Source organism: Danio rerio, chromosome 4 (genome assembly GCF_052040795.2).
Source record: "Danio rerio strain M-AB ecotype USA chromosome 4, GRCz13ab, whole genome shotgun sequence".
Taxonomy (NCBI): domain Eukaryota; kingdom Metazoa; phylum Chordata; class Actinopteri; order Cypriniformes; family Danionidae; genus Danio; species Danio rerio.
This window is the reverse complement of record NC_141024.2, coordinates 12,006,678-12,021,033: the sequence shown is the minus strand read 5'-3', so window position 1 is coordinate 12,021,033 and position 14,356 is coordinate 12,006,678. Positions and strand designations below refer to the sequence as shown.

At 36.2% G+C, this 14,356-nt stretch overlaps 1 protein-coding gene across 1 annotated transcript; it reads right to left on the bottom strand.

Annotated features, from left to right (window-relative positions):
- Window positions 1-348: 348 nt before the first annotated feature.
- gdi2 (GDP dissociation inhibitor 2) lies at window positions 349-13,681 on the bottom strand. Its single transcript, NM_199655.2, has 11 exons — window positions 13,577-13,681; window positions 7,210-7,317; window positions 7,034-7,133; window positions 6,736-6,870; window positions 5,273-5,471; window positions 5,049-5,180; window positions 4,844-4,943; window positions 4,586-4,757; window positions 3,315-3,459; window positions 3,171-3,225; window positions 349-1,596 (listed from the first exon to the last, which is right to left on the bottom strand). The coding sequence occupies exons 1-11, from the start codon at window positions 13,619-13,621 to the stop codon at window positions 1,441-1,443; spliced, it is 1,347 nt and encodes a 448-aa protein (NP_955949.2). The 5' UTR covers window positions 13,622-13,681; the 3' UTR covers window positions 349-1,440.
- Window positions 13,682-14,356: the final 675 nt, after the last annotated feature.

The following is a 14,356-nucleotide window of genomic DNA, read 5'->3' as shown; positions in this document are numbered from 1 at the left end:
AATTACCGTAATCGAGTAGTGTTTCTCAGAAATTGTAATTCACGTAGTTTTATAAATGTGCACTTTTACTTTCCCTTGAGTTCATTTTTAGTGCTGTATCTGTATTTTTACTCCACTACTTTCCTTCAACCTGTTACAATTAACCAATTACAGGGTAATCCTTATTCCTCACTACTCTTGAGTGCTTTTAAAAGGTCTTTTTACTCATACTTTGAGTAATATTTACAACAGATACTTTTACTCTACATTTCTAGGCAAGTAATGCTTTTACTTGAGTATGATTTGCCAGTACTATTTCCACCACTGGTAAATAATGAAAAAAAAAAAATAATGAAAACACAAAGTCAGTTTTCCACAAGTTAACATTTTTTTTTTACTTCGCAGTACAGAAATCATTTGAGCCCCATCCGTTCAGCATGTGTTTTTTAAAACATTGGTGACATTTTGCACAGGGCCCCGGTCATGTCAATACTGCCGTAGACATTTTGGTCCTTGCTAACACGTCAGAGCCATTAAGCAGAAGTCAGCAGCCGATGCCTGCTCCTCGCTCTGCTCTGAGGCGAGGGAGAAGGAGAGCGATCTCCCCAACACACACACACACGCACACTAGACAAGCAGATTCCAGACTTACAATTAAGCAGCTTTCCCCGCTGACGTGTGATAACCTCTGCGTAGTGGCCTTAGAATCACGCATAACCCATCAGAAAAGAGATGCAAGGCGAAAGCTGGCCCTTCCAACAAGTAGCACGATTTACAGCTAATAAATGGGGGGGTCAGTTATGTCAAATCACATGAGCATATTGCAAAAACGAATACTGTGTGGTCGGACATGAGTAGATTATCTACACTGTGTGTGTGCTTGAGACGTCCCTTCGATCTAAATTGCAAATTCAGGATTTTAGCTGAAGCACCAGTTCTAATCTGTAGGAAGATAGAATAATGAATAATCCCTGGAAGTTACCTTAGAAGTTGATAGAATAATAGTATGGTGTGTGCTGTTAAACCTGCCCGAATTGGAAACCTAGCAGCCGAAGCTTTAAGGTTGTCTTCTTTAAAGCTGACGCTGAGACATTTATTTATTATTGTTAAATATGCATTTCTTCATATAACGTGAACACATCTGATCATTTGGCATCTTTGGACTTGTCGCATTTCATGTCTAAGCAGGTTGAGATAAAGATCGCATGATGGAAACTGAATAAAGGGCGATAAACAGTGCAAAATGGATCTTGTTTCCCGATTATAAAAAGCAGACCGGCAAAACCTTCTCCCCCTTCTCCCCCCTGAAAATGCTAAATTTGTATAACAGTTTACATGAATTTCATTACGGGCAAAACATACACTTGAATAGCCAGCTTGCCCACTTTTTTTTTGTTTTGTTTTAAATGTTAAGATTATGATGGTCTGAATATCTGATATTCAAGAGCAGCTGGAGCTAGTTTACTGGTCAGCAGCGTCTCCAAATATGTCGTTCTTCTTGCGCTCCATTTCGGCAAAGTCAAACTCCGTGCCCGTCATTCGCTTGTAGATGTCTTTGATATCGTCACAGGTCGTTTCGAAGTGGGTCGTGGCATCATAAGAGCGAGAGATGAAGATCTGGAGGAAGATTAAATAGTGTTAAATAGTAACTGAAGCCACTCTTTGATCCAAATTACATCAGATATTATTAAAAGGATAGTTCTTACAAAATTGAAAATCAAAACCTTTTCAAAAAGGTATTTTGAAGAATGTTGAAAGAAGGTTCCTTAGTAGGAAAAACAAAAACTACTGGAGTAAATAGTTACAGGTTTCTAACATTTTTCAAAATATTTTCTTTTGTGTTCAACAGAAGAAACACTTATAGGAGAGTAAATTTTCATTTTTGGGTGAACTACTCCTTTAAGTTTCTAAATGTTAAATGTATATTGGGGTCTTAAATATTGAGCTTGTCCACTTTCAACCACATCTAGAGATAATCAGAAACATGTGTTTGTAAACATGTATTTAATTATTTTTTTATTTCATTATTGTATTATTGTTTTTGTTACAGGGTTCTTACACCTTTTCCAACTTCAAATTCCAGCACTTTTCAAGCACTTTCAATGAGCATTTTTGTTTTTTAGCACCTAACAACCACAGTATATTACGTTTATGTATGCTGTATGTTTGTATTCACATTTAAATCCATTGTGCTATTTAAAATTACTTAAATTGTAGAATATTTTGGAGCATAGACTTATTGGGATAGTTCACCCAAAAACTGAAAAAATATATTGTTTTAAAAAGTTCAGTTATTAGATGAAGTATCTTTTCAAGTTTGTTCTCTTTCTACCTGAAGTTAATTTCTCAAAAAAAAAAAAAAAATGAGCTTACAGTAAGATTGTGTTTGGGTGTAGTACCAAACTCTTATGACCAGTCATTCGTGATATTTCATGTCCACTGCTATTAAAAGTTCATGTAACAAATTAAATTCTTATTAATAGTCAGAGAATATTCCTGCTGCAAATTAATGAACTGTTCCTTTGTCAACCGTTGTGAAAATCCATCACCAAATATGGAAACCACAGTTTGTAAGCTTTCATCAATATTACTATTTATTATTGTCAATATTACTTCAAGTTAGGACTAAGGCGCTGTTTTGACTGTATGGCAAATGTCCCACCTGTCAAATGGTTTTCATTGTGTAAAATACATTTTTAGCTTAAAGGAAAACTACTCCATAAGATTACGAATTGTTATGAAACCAATGAAATTTTAAATTCAAGCAGGTTTAAGCACTTTGTCCAAAATCCAAACACTTTTCTAACCTTGAAACCCTATATTAAAAATCAAGCATTTTCCAGGATTTCCAGCACCCTTAGGAACCCTGTTGTTATTATCATTCTCTATTTTTCAATTAATTATTTTTATTTGCCTATTTTATTTATGTTATGTTATTGAATGTGTATGAGCGTATGTATAATGTGTATATACATATAAAAGAAGGGTGTGGATATGTGCTGTTTTATAGGGTGCATTGGTATTGTATCTCAAATTAATGTGATAAAAAAATATATCATATTTGGGGGAAAAAAAAAAGAAACGTTATCTTATTGCTTTCATAGTGTCAAACATCATGTGGTTGAATGGAAAACATCTGTAGAAATTGCAAACTAGCAAACAGGGCTTTTGTATATCAAGTAAACATTTACCTGGCTGTCAGATCCCACATCAGTTGGCGAATACAGGTCACTAATGCTCACAAACCTGTGGAAAGGGCAAAATGATTGATTTAATCTGGATGCAAGCACATTAGAATATGCTTTATATGATTTAGATATCAGGAGTATACATACTTCTGCTCAACCGGTTCCAGAAGGTCCAGGGCTGGTTTGATCTCTTTCTCAGGGTCGTTGGTCTCCACGGTGGTGCTGACGATGGCAATGTATTTACCCTGGGCCGCCACGTTATGTGCGTAAGAGATCATGCACACGTAGATATCTGAAAGACGACAAGCGATTTCATTGTAAGAATGCATTGTTCAGGTTTGAGCCAGTATTAACATTTTATTAAAAATAAAGCAGGGTCCTGTTAAAAGTTAAAATTACCTCATTAATACTTTAAAAGTAATTTGTACTACAGTATTGATCTAGCTTCTGCAATACTACTTTAAAAAGTCATTTGTACCACATTACTTATCTAGTTTTTTTATTGTGATATAATTATTCTAAAATTCTTATTAGGAATCTTTTAATTATTTAATAAAGAGAGGCCCAAACTAGAGCCTGCAGGCCAAAGTTGGCACACGGTAACCTTTAATTTGATGATTTGATCAACCAAAGATGAGATGGAGAGTGATGAGGATAATTTAGGTGTTGTTATTTTAAATTTAATGTAACCTTTTATTTGTTTGGTTTATAGTCTGGCTACAAAAAAGCTAACTGAAACTAAATGTTTCAATTTAAATGCTGTGGTTTAGTTAAAAATGTGCATACAGTCAGCTGACTGATAGAGGACAATGCAGAGACTTTGGTGAGCAAATTCTAGTGTATTTAGCATTAAACTCTATTGTGTTATAAATGTGTTTGTTCTTATTGCAATAAGTTATAATTAAGAGAAGTTATACCGCGTTAGTTAATATGATTGAAATAGATGTTTTCCATTTATTTAAGTATTATGCAAATTTTATGTAATAAAGTTTGGTATATTTATTTTTGGCTCTTAATGATATTTGGTTTTTGACCCTTCACATAAAAAAATTGGGCACCGCTGTTTTAATATAATGTGCATTTTTTTAAATTAAATGATTAATAATATAATAAAATATCTGCTTTACTCACTGTATGAAATGTTGGCTTTTGACAACCCTAAAGAATTACAATCCTTTGAAAAACAAAATGTTTATTTCTTCCATTCCACCTACATTTATTTACATAGCAAGATAATTATATATTTAAAAGCACAGAGTAATAATGAAATTAAATATGGGTAAAACAAGGATTTATTCTAATTTAAATATTTTTAAAACATAGAGAACTTGAACTAAAACATGACCTAGAAAAAAAAAGGTTATACTAAAATATGTTGGTCTTATAAAAAGCACATTTTGGCTTCCTGTCAGACTAACCGTGCTTCCTGTTGACCTGGTTCTGAGGGATGATGATCTGGCAGGAGTTGGCATCGCTGGTGTTTTTGATAGGATGGCTCAAGATGCAGATGACTCTGATCACCTGACCCACCTTGTTGACTCGGTCCTTGATATAACTAGGGTCACAAATGAGCTGCTTGCAGCGAGCGATCTGCACATTAAGAATAAACAGCCAGTCAAAAGCACGTTTTAACAATGAAATCCAAATTTCACATCGAATGTTTACCAGAAACTCACCTCTCCCTCAGATTTGACGCCCACCACTTTGCCATTCTCGATGACAATTTCCTCAATGGGCTTGTTCAGCATGTAGGTTCCTCCATAAATGGCACTTAATCTGTGATCGACAAAAATAAACTACTAGTACACGTATGAAGTATTGGCATGCTGTTAAGTGATGTGAAACTCTGAACTGGCAGAGGAAGTGGTTGTGAAAACTCACCTGGCAAAGCCTTGGGGCAGTTCTCCCAGGCCGTAGAGAGGGTACAGATAGGGACTCTTTCCATATCTCGCCAGAGACTCGCTGTACAGCTTAATCCTGTTTATCGTCTCTATGCAGGGCTGATCCAGATAACTAGACGGATAAAAATCACAGCTTTAGCTTCATAGGACAAACACTGATAAAGGGTGTTTTTAGTGAGGTTTCCTCTAAAGGTTTTGACTCACTCGTCTGTGCGGTAGAGAGCGAGAGCGTGGCCAGTGAAATCAATGACATCCTGGCCCAGGTCAAACTTTTTGTACACATCCCGCATGGTGGTCTTTTTAGGGTCCACTCCTTCCATGGTCTTTGGGTCGTTTTCGTCAAAGTTGGCAACAAACACGAGGAACTTCCTGAATCTTCTTTTCTCAAAAAGTCCCATGAGGCCTGAAAGATGATTAATATACATGCTTACAACATTACAGCAAGTTACAAAATGCTATTTTTTTATTTGTGAATAAATCAGCCATGACAAATTACACTTTATTTTGACGGATTTAGATTAAGGCAACAAAACAAGCTAACAATTTCATTACGGTCCAAAAAGGAAGTAGAGAGGGACAGCTAAAATAATAACTTCACAGTACTTCCTCTAACACTCATTTTAGAAAAAGTGTCATCTGTTCAGGCTACAGTGAGTTTAGTATTGTTTGTGTACTATTAGAGTATTTATTTTTGAATTAGGTCTCTGTCACATTCAAAAAATAAACAGGCAACTAAATAATGTACAGATTTTTAATAAAGGAGGAAGACCATGGACTGCCTTTGTGGACTCTCTACCACAGTGCTGTGCAAAATCGGTCCTGGAGGGCTGGTGTCCTGGAGTTTAGCTCCAACCTTAATAAAAACACACCTGAAGCAGCCAATTAAGCCCTTACTAGATATACAACAACAGGGGTGTCCAAACTCCTGGAGGGCCAGTGTCCTGCATATGTTAATTCCAACCCCAATTAAACACCTGAACCAGCTAATCAAGCTCTTTCTGGATATACGAGAAACTTCCAGGCAGGTGTGCTGAAGTTGGAGCTTAACCATGCAGGACACCGGCCCTCCAGGACCGAGTTTGGGCACCCCTGCTCTAGCAGACTTACTTTCTTCAGTCTCCACAAAACAAACAAACAAGTTCTAAATAAATAAAACTAATTATTAATATAAATGAATAAATCTAAATGCATATCCACAATCACTCAAATAATCAAAAACCAAGGCTTTTATTTTTATTTTAGTTCATTTTTCAGTATTCTCAAGTTTTAGTTCTTATTTTATGTTAATTAATTTGTTTCTTTATTGTATTTAAATTTATCAGTTAGTCATCAAGGCAACTTTCTAATTAATAATTATACTTTATTTTAGGTTCATTTTAATCCACAAAAAGAGTTCTAATCATTTTAGGTTACGATATTAACCCTAGTTCAGACAATTAAACACTCCAGTGTACTTGGCTGCAGTCTCTGCCTCAGATGGCAGGACCATTGGCCGCCCACAGCCTGTTCACTGACCATCTGATGAACGCTGCATACAAAATGGCAAGAGCGAACTTAAAATCTCAGCCTTTCCCCAATCCAACAGGAAATATCAAAAGATTACTGTATTTGCTATAAAGCCTTGTCTTATTTGTTCATGACTGTTGATGATCATAACCATCACTTACTGGATGCCAGAGCTTCAGTCTCAGTAGAGGGCACTTTGTAAATGCTGCCCTTTTTGTAGACAAAGCTGCCCTCGATCACTTTGAAGTCCAGATAACGCGTCACCTGAGTGATCAGCAGCATACGCACCAGCTGACCTGTCAATGTGAAAAGGACATAAAACATTTACTGGCTTCAAATAAATCAAGCATAGAGACTGAATTCCCATGTGTTGAAGCATGACTGAAGAAAGCTGGTCCAGAATGTGCTGCATATTTGACCAAAAAAGTAATGAAGAAATCATAAGTCGTTGCTTCCTACCATTGGCCATGAGAAACTTAGGAATGAGGTCCACGTTCCAGTCGCGACCCTTTCCCATGGACTCAGGAGGGCTACCAGGAAGGCTGAAACGTTTGAACAACTGCAAGCAAACCAAAAGACAACATTAGCATCAGTGGTGATTTAGAGATGATCTGTGAGGTCAAACAGTGGCTTACATCCTCCAGAGGGGTGATGGATGCGCTTTCTCCTCCATAGTAGGAGTTCCTGTCCATGTGCAGCACCTTTTTCCCCTTCACGGACATGATCCCGGACAGGATGCATTCCTGGAGGAAACACGTGAACGGCAGCTTTAGTAGAACATATTTCAGACATGTGACCACACTGACTTCATATTGTATTTTGAAATATAAAGCTTATTTGCTTTCCAGAATAAATACAATCAAAATGACAGAGTAGAAGTGTCTTTAAAACGAGCCCTAGCACATTTTTGGACTGCTTTGGAGGTCAAAGGAATTTAGTAGAGGAATGTCCTGTATGGTTTACAAGAATTTCTAGAGCAGACAACTCTGCTCATTGTAAACACTATCACAGTAGCAAAAACAACTTAACCTAGATATCGATATAAATCAAAATGTAGTGCAGGAACGCAGTTTATGCAGGAACGCTAAAGGTAATTTCAATACCTTTTTAAGACTTTTTCAAGACCTCGAATATTTTAAGATCTCATCGCCACTTCAAGTTCTAATCAGTATCAAACTTATAACGTAAACAGTAGTAGCTAAATAAATCAATGGAGCACAACCATTCAACAGAACTCAGATAAGCTCGAAAGAAACAAAGCTTGAAAGAGTTTAAACTCGCCTTTCTCTAAATTGGAGTTCGCAAACTTACATTTTTCTATTTTGCCATATGTTTCGCTCTATGGATTCGGCACATGTGGAGAGCGTTACATCACCTTCCAGTGTTTGTCGCAAATTACGTGACATCAACCGGACAGAAGAGCTTGAAAGACACGCCCCGGCCCAAACCAATCACGCCGTTGTTAATATTAGAAGGAAAATAAATATATTCATGCTTTTTTTGAGTCAAACACTTGGACAATGCTTGACCAAAATTTAAGACCTCATAACAATGCAATTAAGCCTTTTTAATACCTTTTAAGGGCCTTAATTTTATCATGATTTATCAACTTTTAATACTTTAAGACCCCGCAACCTGAGAAATGATCTGAGCATTTAATTAACTAAACAAAAAAATAAACTTTTAGGCCTTTTAAAATGTCCCATAAAGTTTTTTAGATGTTAGTATCAGTATTTTTAGTTTTTAACATTTCTATAATTTGTGTGTTCCAAAACTGTAACAAAATTGGCATTTAGAAGATATGAACATGTAAAGCTTGTAGTTTCTCACATCAGTCTAGATGGATTAATGGTTTTATTCACGTCACCTCATACTTCAGCTTCTCATCAAATAATAACCAATCAAATGCTGTCTATTTTCTGACAAGCCCCCGCCCCCTTCGAGATTCTTCTGAACCACTCTCACAGGCATATTTCAAAGCACTTCACGAGACCTATAAGCCAACTGTGAACACTTCAGGCGTACATGATCAAGCCATTCACCAGAATGAACACTGAACTCATTTAAAGGGTATATTTTGAGCTAGTTTTTATTTTTATACATATTTTTCGCTAGCATTTTAAAAAAAATTTTTGTTTATGCTTTAGTATTGTGCAATTTTATTAGCCATTTTACTCAAATAAAGAAAAAATTGTATTTTTTCATCTAAATTAGTTGTTAACGTTCAAAGAAACACTGAAACGATGTCTTCTCACGGGCAGTCATAAAACATTACAAGCCGCAAACCTAAAGGCCATGTGACGGAGTGGACTTTACACACAACGCAGGCCATCAAATGACTCAAAGCGATTAACAACAGTAACTCATTATACGGCAAAGAACAACATCACTTTTTCATTACAGCCCACAAACACAGTTCATTGCACAAGTTCGGTGAGAGTAATGAGAGTAACAAAAGCCATCTGAGAGGAGGCAAGCCAAGTCCTTAGCATTACAAATATGCAAGCAAATATCTAAACAAGCGAACGCCTGTTTTGTATCACACTTCTAAATTAAGACAGGTTATAAATAAGTCCACCTACATTTACACAAGTGTACTGATTAAGCAGAACTATAATATTAGAAATACAAAAAGAAATATTGGTAATGTTTATATAATTTTATTTTCAGTATGAAAAAACAAATGCTCACTAGCAGATATAGAAACATCAAGATAGCAGTGCATGCAAGGTTGGTGGTTAACAGACTTGCTTTTCAGCTTTTTTTGTAGTCTTGAGACTGGGAGGGCAACAAAAATGCAGTTTCACACTTCGAAAGCCAATTTCTCAAGCCTCCACAATCAATGTCTTCACTTTAAAAGTGCATTACTCATTGCTTAGCTCAAATAGGACTGAAATAGGTTTCAATCTGAAACAAAAATACTGTATAATAAACAAAAGGATGATTTTTATAAGTATAATAAGAGTTAAACGTTAAGCACAGCTATAAACTGTACTGTTTGAACTTCATCTTACAAAAGAATCAAGCTGCAGTCACATGAAAGGCCATAAGAAATGTTGCTGACATTTGTCTCCCTCTTTCATGGTGCTAAACACCTGCTGGGATCCTCCATCAGCGAGTTATCACGTCAGAAATCGCCACGCTTAACTAAAACACTAACGCTCTTTCTGCAGTCACAAGTTCAATTATGCTGTGTTTGATGTCGCTTTTGTTTTTTGCCTTTTTCCCATCAATGCACCATAGATGATTCATCACATTATGCTGGGAAAGAGGCGCATCTACATAATACAGAGAAATAAAATAGATGCCAATCATAAAACGAAAATCAAAGTGACATAATATGCGGTCTACAATTGATTTCCATCATGACAAAATGTGGGCAGAATCATCTATCGAGCTTTTTCCCATTTTATGTGAGATATGTTCACAAGAACTGCTCGACATAAAAGTTGGGTTAAAAACATCATAAATATATCACTACTATCCCTTAAAAATGTAAAACGGTAAGAAATAATTATATAAATACACGTGTTGTATGCTTGAAATTATCATACAAGTGTTATTTCTTCTCGTTTTTTATTTTTAAGAGATAGTTCACTCAAAAATGTTAGTTCTGCTACTGTTTACTCACTCTTGACATCCAAATCAGTTTGACCAAATACTATGGAAGTCACTGGTTACAGGTTTCCATTATTATTTAGGTAGAGCTTTATTGACATTCCACTACATGGATGGACATACAGAGAAACTAAATGTCGTGTCTCGGAGGACAACGGTGCTACATAAAATAATCATAAATACAAACACAACACTTGACATAAGAGCTATTTTAAAAACTACTATAAGATACCTAACTATACACATAAGACAGGCTATACAAGTACTTTTACATGAGGCTGAACAATGTTGTGCAGGATATTGAGGTTTTAAGGGTGGATATTGTGCGAAAGAATCATTTAAGGTTGAAGGAAGCAGCGCTACATGATTGTGGTACAACAGTGTTTTCCTTATTGAGTCCTTGTAAAATGGAGTTTAGATGAAGTGTCAAGGGCAAAAGAGAGAAGAGCGTTTCTACAGGTGGTTTATAAAACCCACTCACCTGTATGGGACTTACTCAGGAATGCATGGGGTGAATGAGATTTCAGAGGGGGGTAAATTGACTCGTTTACGATAAATGATGATTATTTTATTTATTTATTTAAAATTTTGGCCCTCACAGTTCACTGATAAGTTTTGTACAGTAAATACGCCCTCATATTACAAGTGACAGATTTTTGAATGAAGGGTGCATTACTTGATTTTAAAATAACTGAAGGAAACATACACTATCTATGATTATTTATAGAATATAAACATTGAACATCTGAAATTAACACACACATTGCCTAAAACCAAGTCACTTTTAACTTTCATCCAACAGTTAACTCTTGTATATCCTTTAAATAATATTAGAAACAGTGCATTTCTTAAATCTTCTGTAAAAACTTTAATGTAAAAAATAATTTTATTGTAATAAAAAATATGCCATCGTGACTCGCGAGCCATCTCCGGCGCAGCTTGGAATCATCATCAATGTAGTAAGTGTAGTTAAAATTTTTGAGAGGTGCACAGATGCTGAATGATCCGCCAGACTATACATGTGTGTTCGACACAGAAGTATAAATCAGCCTTAACAGGACAGGGTCACGTGAATCCACACGCAGTAGGGAAAGTAACAAAAAATTGTATTGATTATTTGTTCTGAATGTCGATTTCGAGTACTATTTGATTAATCACCCACCCCCCCTATTGAGTAGTCTAACGGTTATTTAAATTATATTCTACTGTATTCAACAGAACAAGGTATAAAGACAATGACGGGATGACAAGGATGAGTAAATAATGGCAGAATTTTTATCTTTGGTTAAACCATCCCATTAACATGAATAAATAAATATTTAAATGTAAACTTATCTTACACGTTACTTGAAAGATAATTGTCAAACTCAAACAAGTCTCTTTTGATTACTAAAACTTATTTTAATTGGAATTGAGGTTTTAGAAAATAATCTATTGTCGGCGCAATAGCCTAGTGGTTAGCGTGCTAACATATGGTGCAGTGGCACTTCAGGGCATCCCGAGTTCGAGTCCGGGCTCGAGGACATTTACCATCCCTACCCCCTCTCTCTCTCTTTCTCCCATTTCGTTTCCTATCTAAAATACCATCCTATTCACTCAATAAAGGCAATAAGACTAAAAACAAATCTTAAAAAAAAAAGAACCTATTATTATTTAACAGGGCCCCAGTAATAAGTTGTTTACTACAAAGCTACAACCACAATAGTAAGGCAGAGTAAGAATTCCTAATACAGCATGTGATAAACTGGACAAGAATCTTGTGACATTTGTTCTTTTAAAACTCAGAGGATTTTAAGCATCAACACTCCCAACTTTCAGCCACTACAGCAACCCTCTCAGGATAAAGAGATTATGCAATAAGCCATGTAATACCAGAGCTGCACTACGCTCAGAGGAACCGTAGCCTCAGGAGCTGAGAGGAATACCTCATAAAACAGCGGAGATGGAGGCAATGTTGGTTATTCATCGCTCGCATGCCACCCTCAGCTTACCATTCTTTTCTATTTTGCAGAACTATACATGAGAAGTCAGTCTCGGTTCCTCTACAAAACAGACCAACGCCTTCCTGGGGCTCTACTGATAGCCTAATGCTCCACTGCACAAAAACCTACTCTGTTCACTTCCCGCACTTCCTGTTTTAGGGGAGCCACTTTGTATAGGTTTATGCACATGCAATGTATAAAGTATAATCAAAATAAAGGTTTGGAGAGTTAGAACCTAAAAATCAATGCATGTTTTATGGAAGTGTGTGCATTTCAAGGATGATTTAAAATAAAGAGTAACAAACACAGCTGATCTTGATAAAGTCATAAGGAAGCATTCAGGTACAGTCCCAACAAACAAATGACCATGAAGAAAACTGATAAGTTCAGTAGCAGCCCCGAGTGATTTTCCTATTTGGGTTTTCCCAGATGCAAAACCACTAGATAATAAATATTTGCAATGATGCATACTGTGAATAATCTAATTTCGCAGGCGAGGGCTCACATAATATGGGCAACCACATGCATGCATCATGCTATCTTAATTAGAAGTGTACAGCAACTTCCTGGCTGGTGAACAGGCTTTTAAAGCATCCTAATAGAATATGCAATGAGGATTTTGTTTGACTTGATGGGTGTGGTTGTTTACTGACCTATTCTGACGCAAGAGGTGATCTTAAAATGTATTCATCCTGTCATTTCATTTGAAAGAAAACACATAAAATAACTCCCCGCCCTTAAAATAACTGAAGTCAAGCACTTGTAAAAATAACACATCAGCACAGAGTCCACTGTTAGCATTACAGATATATTTATAATAGAAAAACTGCATACTAATGACTTCATACGAGGTTTAAAAAGAATGAAATGTCTTTGCATTCGTGAATAGAAATCGTTTATCAGCTTGACACATGAGAACAAGCTGTCTGGCGCTAACTAACGTTAGCACTGTCAAAATGCGAAAGACGCTGTATGTAAGCTACAACTTTACAGTAAAAGAATGAAACGCAACATATATTTGGTGTTTACCAGCCTGATGATAACTGTGATTTGTAATAATTTTGTGTAAGCATGAAACATCGTCAAATCTGTAACCAAGGGCCTGTATGGCAGCGGCTCTGAGCGCCAGTAGACGACTGTAACTGAAGCTAAAGTTAGCATAGCACTGGATTAGCATAGACTGTACGGTTCGAACGAATGCCTAACGCTAGCAACGTTGCTAATTAGCATATGCTATAGAGTCAGACTGGCTGCTGATTAGCATGATGCTAAAATTAGCATGTTGGTAATTAGCCTCACAGCGGTAGACTCACAGCACTGCCTAGCATTATCGAAACCGCTTTTGATTATGATTTTTCGGCAAAGTACGCGTGGGTGTTTGGATTAGATAATGATCTGATACCGTTAGCCCGGTTCCCAACACGATAACGTCGTATTCTTCATTCATCTTTCCTCGTCTTTAATCCCCTTTTCCTATGCGTCGGCCCGAAGAAAATGGAGATCTTGCAAAGCTGGAAATGAAAGAAGTGCGCTGTCACGTCACCCACTGTGGGTGTGGCTGGAAAAGGCAGGGCTTGTGAGTTTGCGCGTTTGAGATGCGATTGGTGGATATTTCTGTCAATCACCGAGGGCGAGTGTTCCGCCCCTGATCACCTGCATGGGGATTTTGGTTCATCAGACTCGAATCTCTTAAAAACCTTCATAAAAACATACACTCACATACTTGAAGCTAAATAAAAGGTCTGTCAGTAACAAGGGTAAGATTGTTTCCACTTCAAGATGATTTATTTTTCTTTACTTTATTGTAAATTTATCATTAGACAATATACAATTGATATTTGTTATTAATAATTTATAACATGGTAATTTCATTTATTATGTATATATATGAATATTTTGCTCTTGGAAGATCACTAAAATAACTTGAAATGCTCTTTTTATACGCATAGTTTTGCATTGTTCTTTGCATATATGACCATAACAAAAATAACTATGGTTTTACTATAATTAAAGTATACTAACTATGTGTGTGTGTGTTTTGATCTTTATAATCACAGATTTACTAAAATTATTGTGGTTAACATATGCTACCATGGTTTAACTACAAAAACCTTGTTGATGTTGGTGTTTTTCCAAGTTCAACCATAGTAAATTTTAATAAGGGAAGTAATTAAATCATTCA

Excerpts from the sequence above, each read along its gene's own strand:
- gdi2 (NM_199655.2), bottom strand. The coding sequence starts at position 13,621 with ATGAATGAAGAATACGACGTTATCGTGTTGGGAACCGGGCTAACG. Across the intron at positions 6,871-7,033 it reads TAAGTTTCTCATGGCCAATG|GTCAGCTGGTGCGTATGCTG; the intron begins GTAGGAAGCAAC and ends TCACATTGACAG. Across the intron at positions 3,226-3,314 it reads CTGGAACCGGTTGAGCAGAA|GTTTGTGAGCATTAGTGACC; the intron begins GTATGTATACTC and ends CCCTTTCCACAG.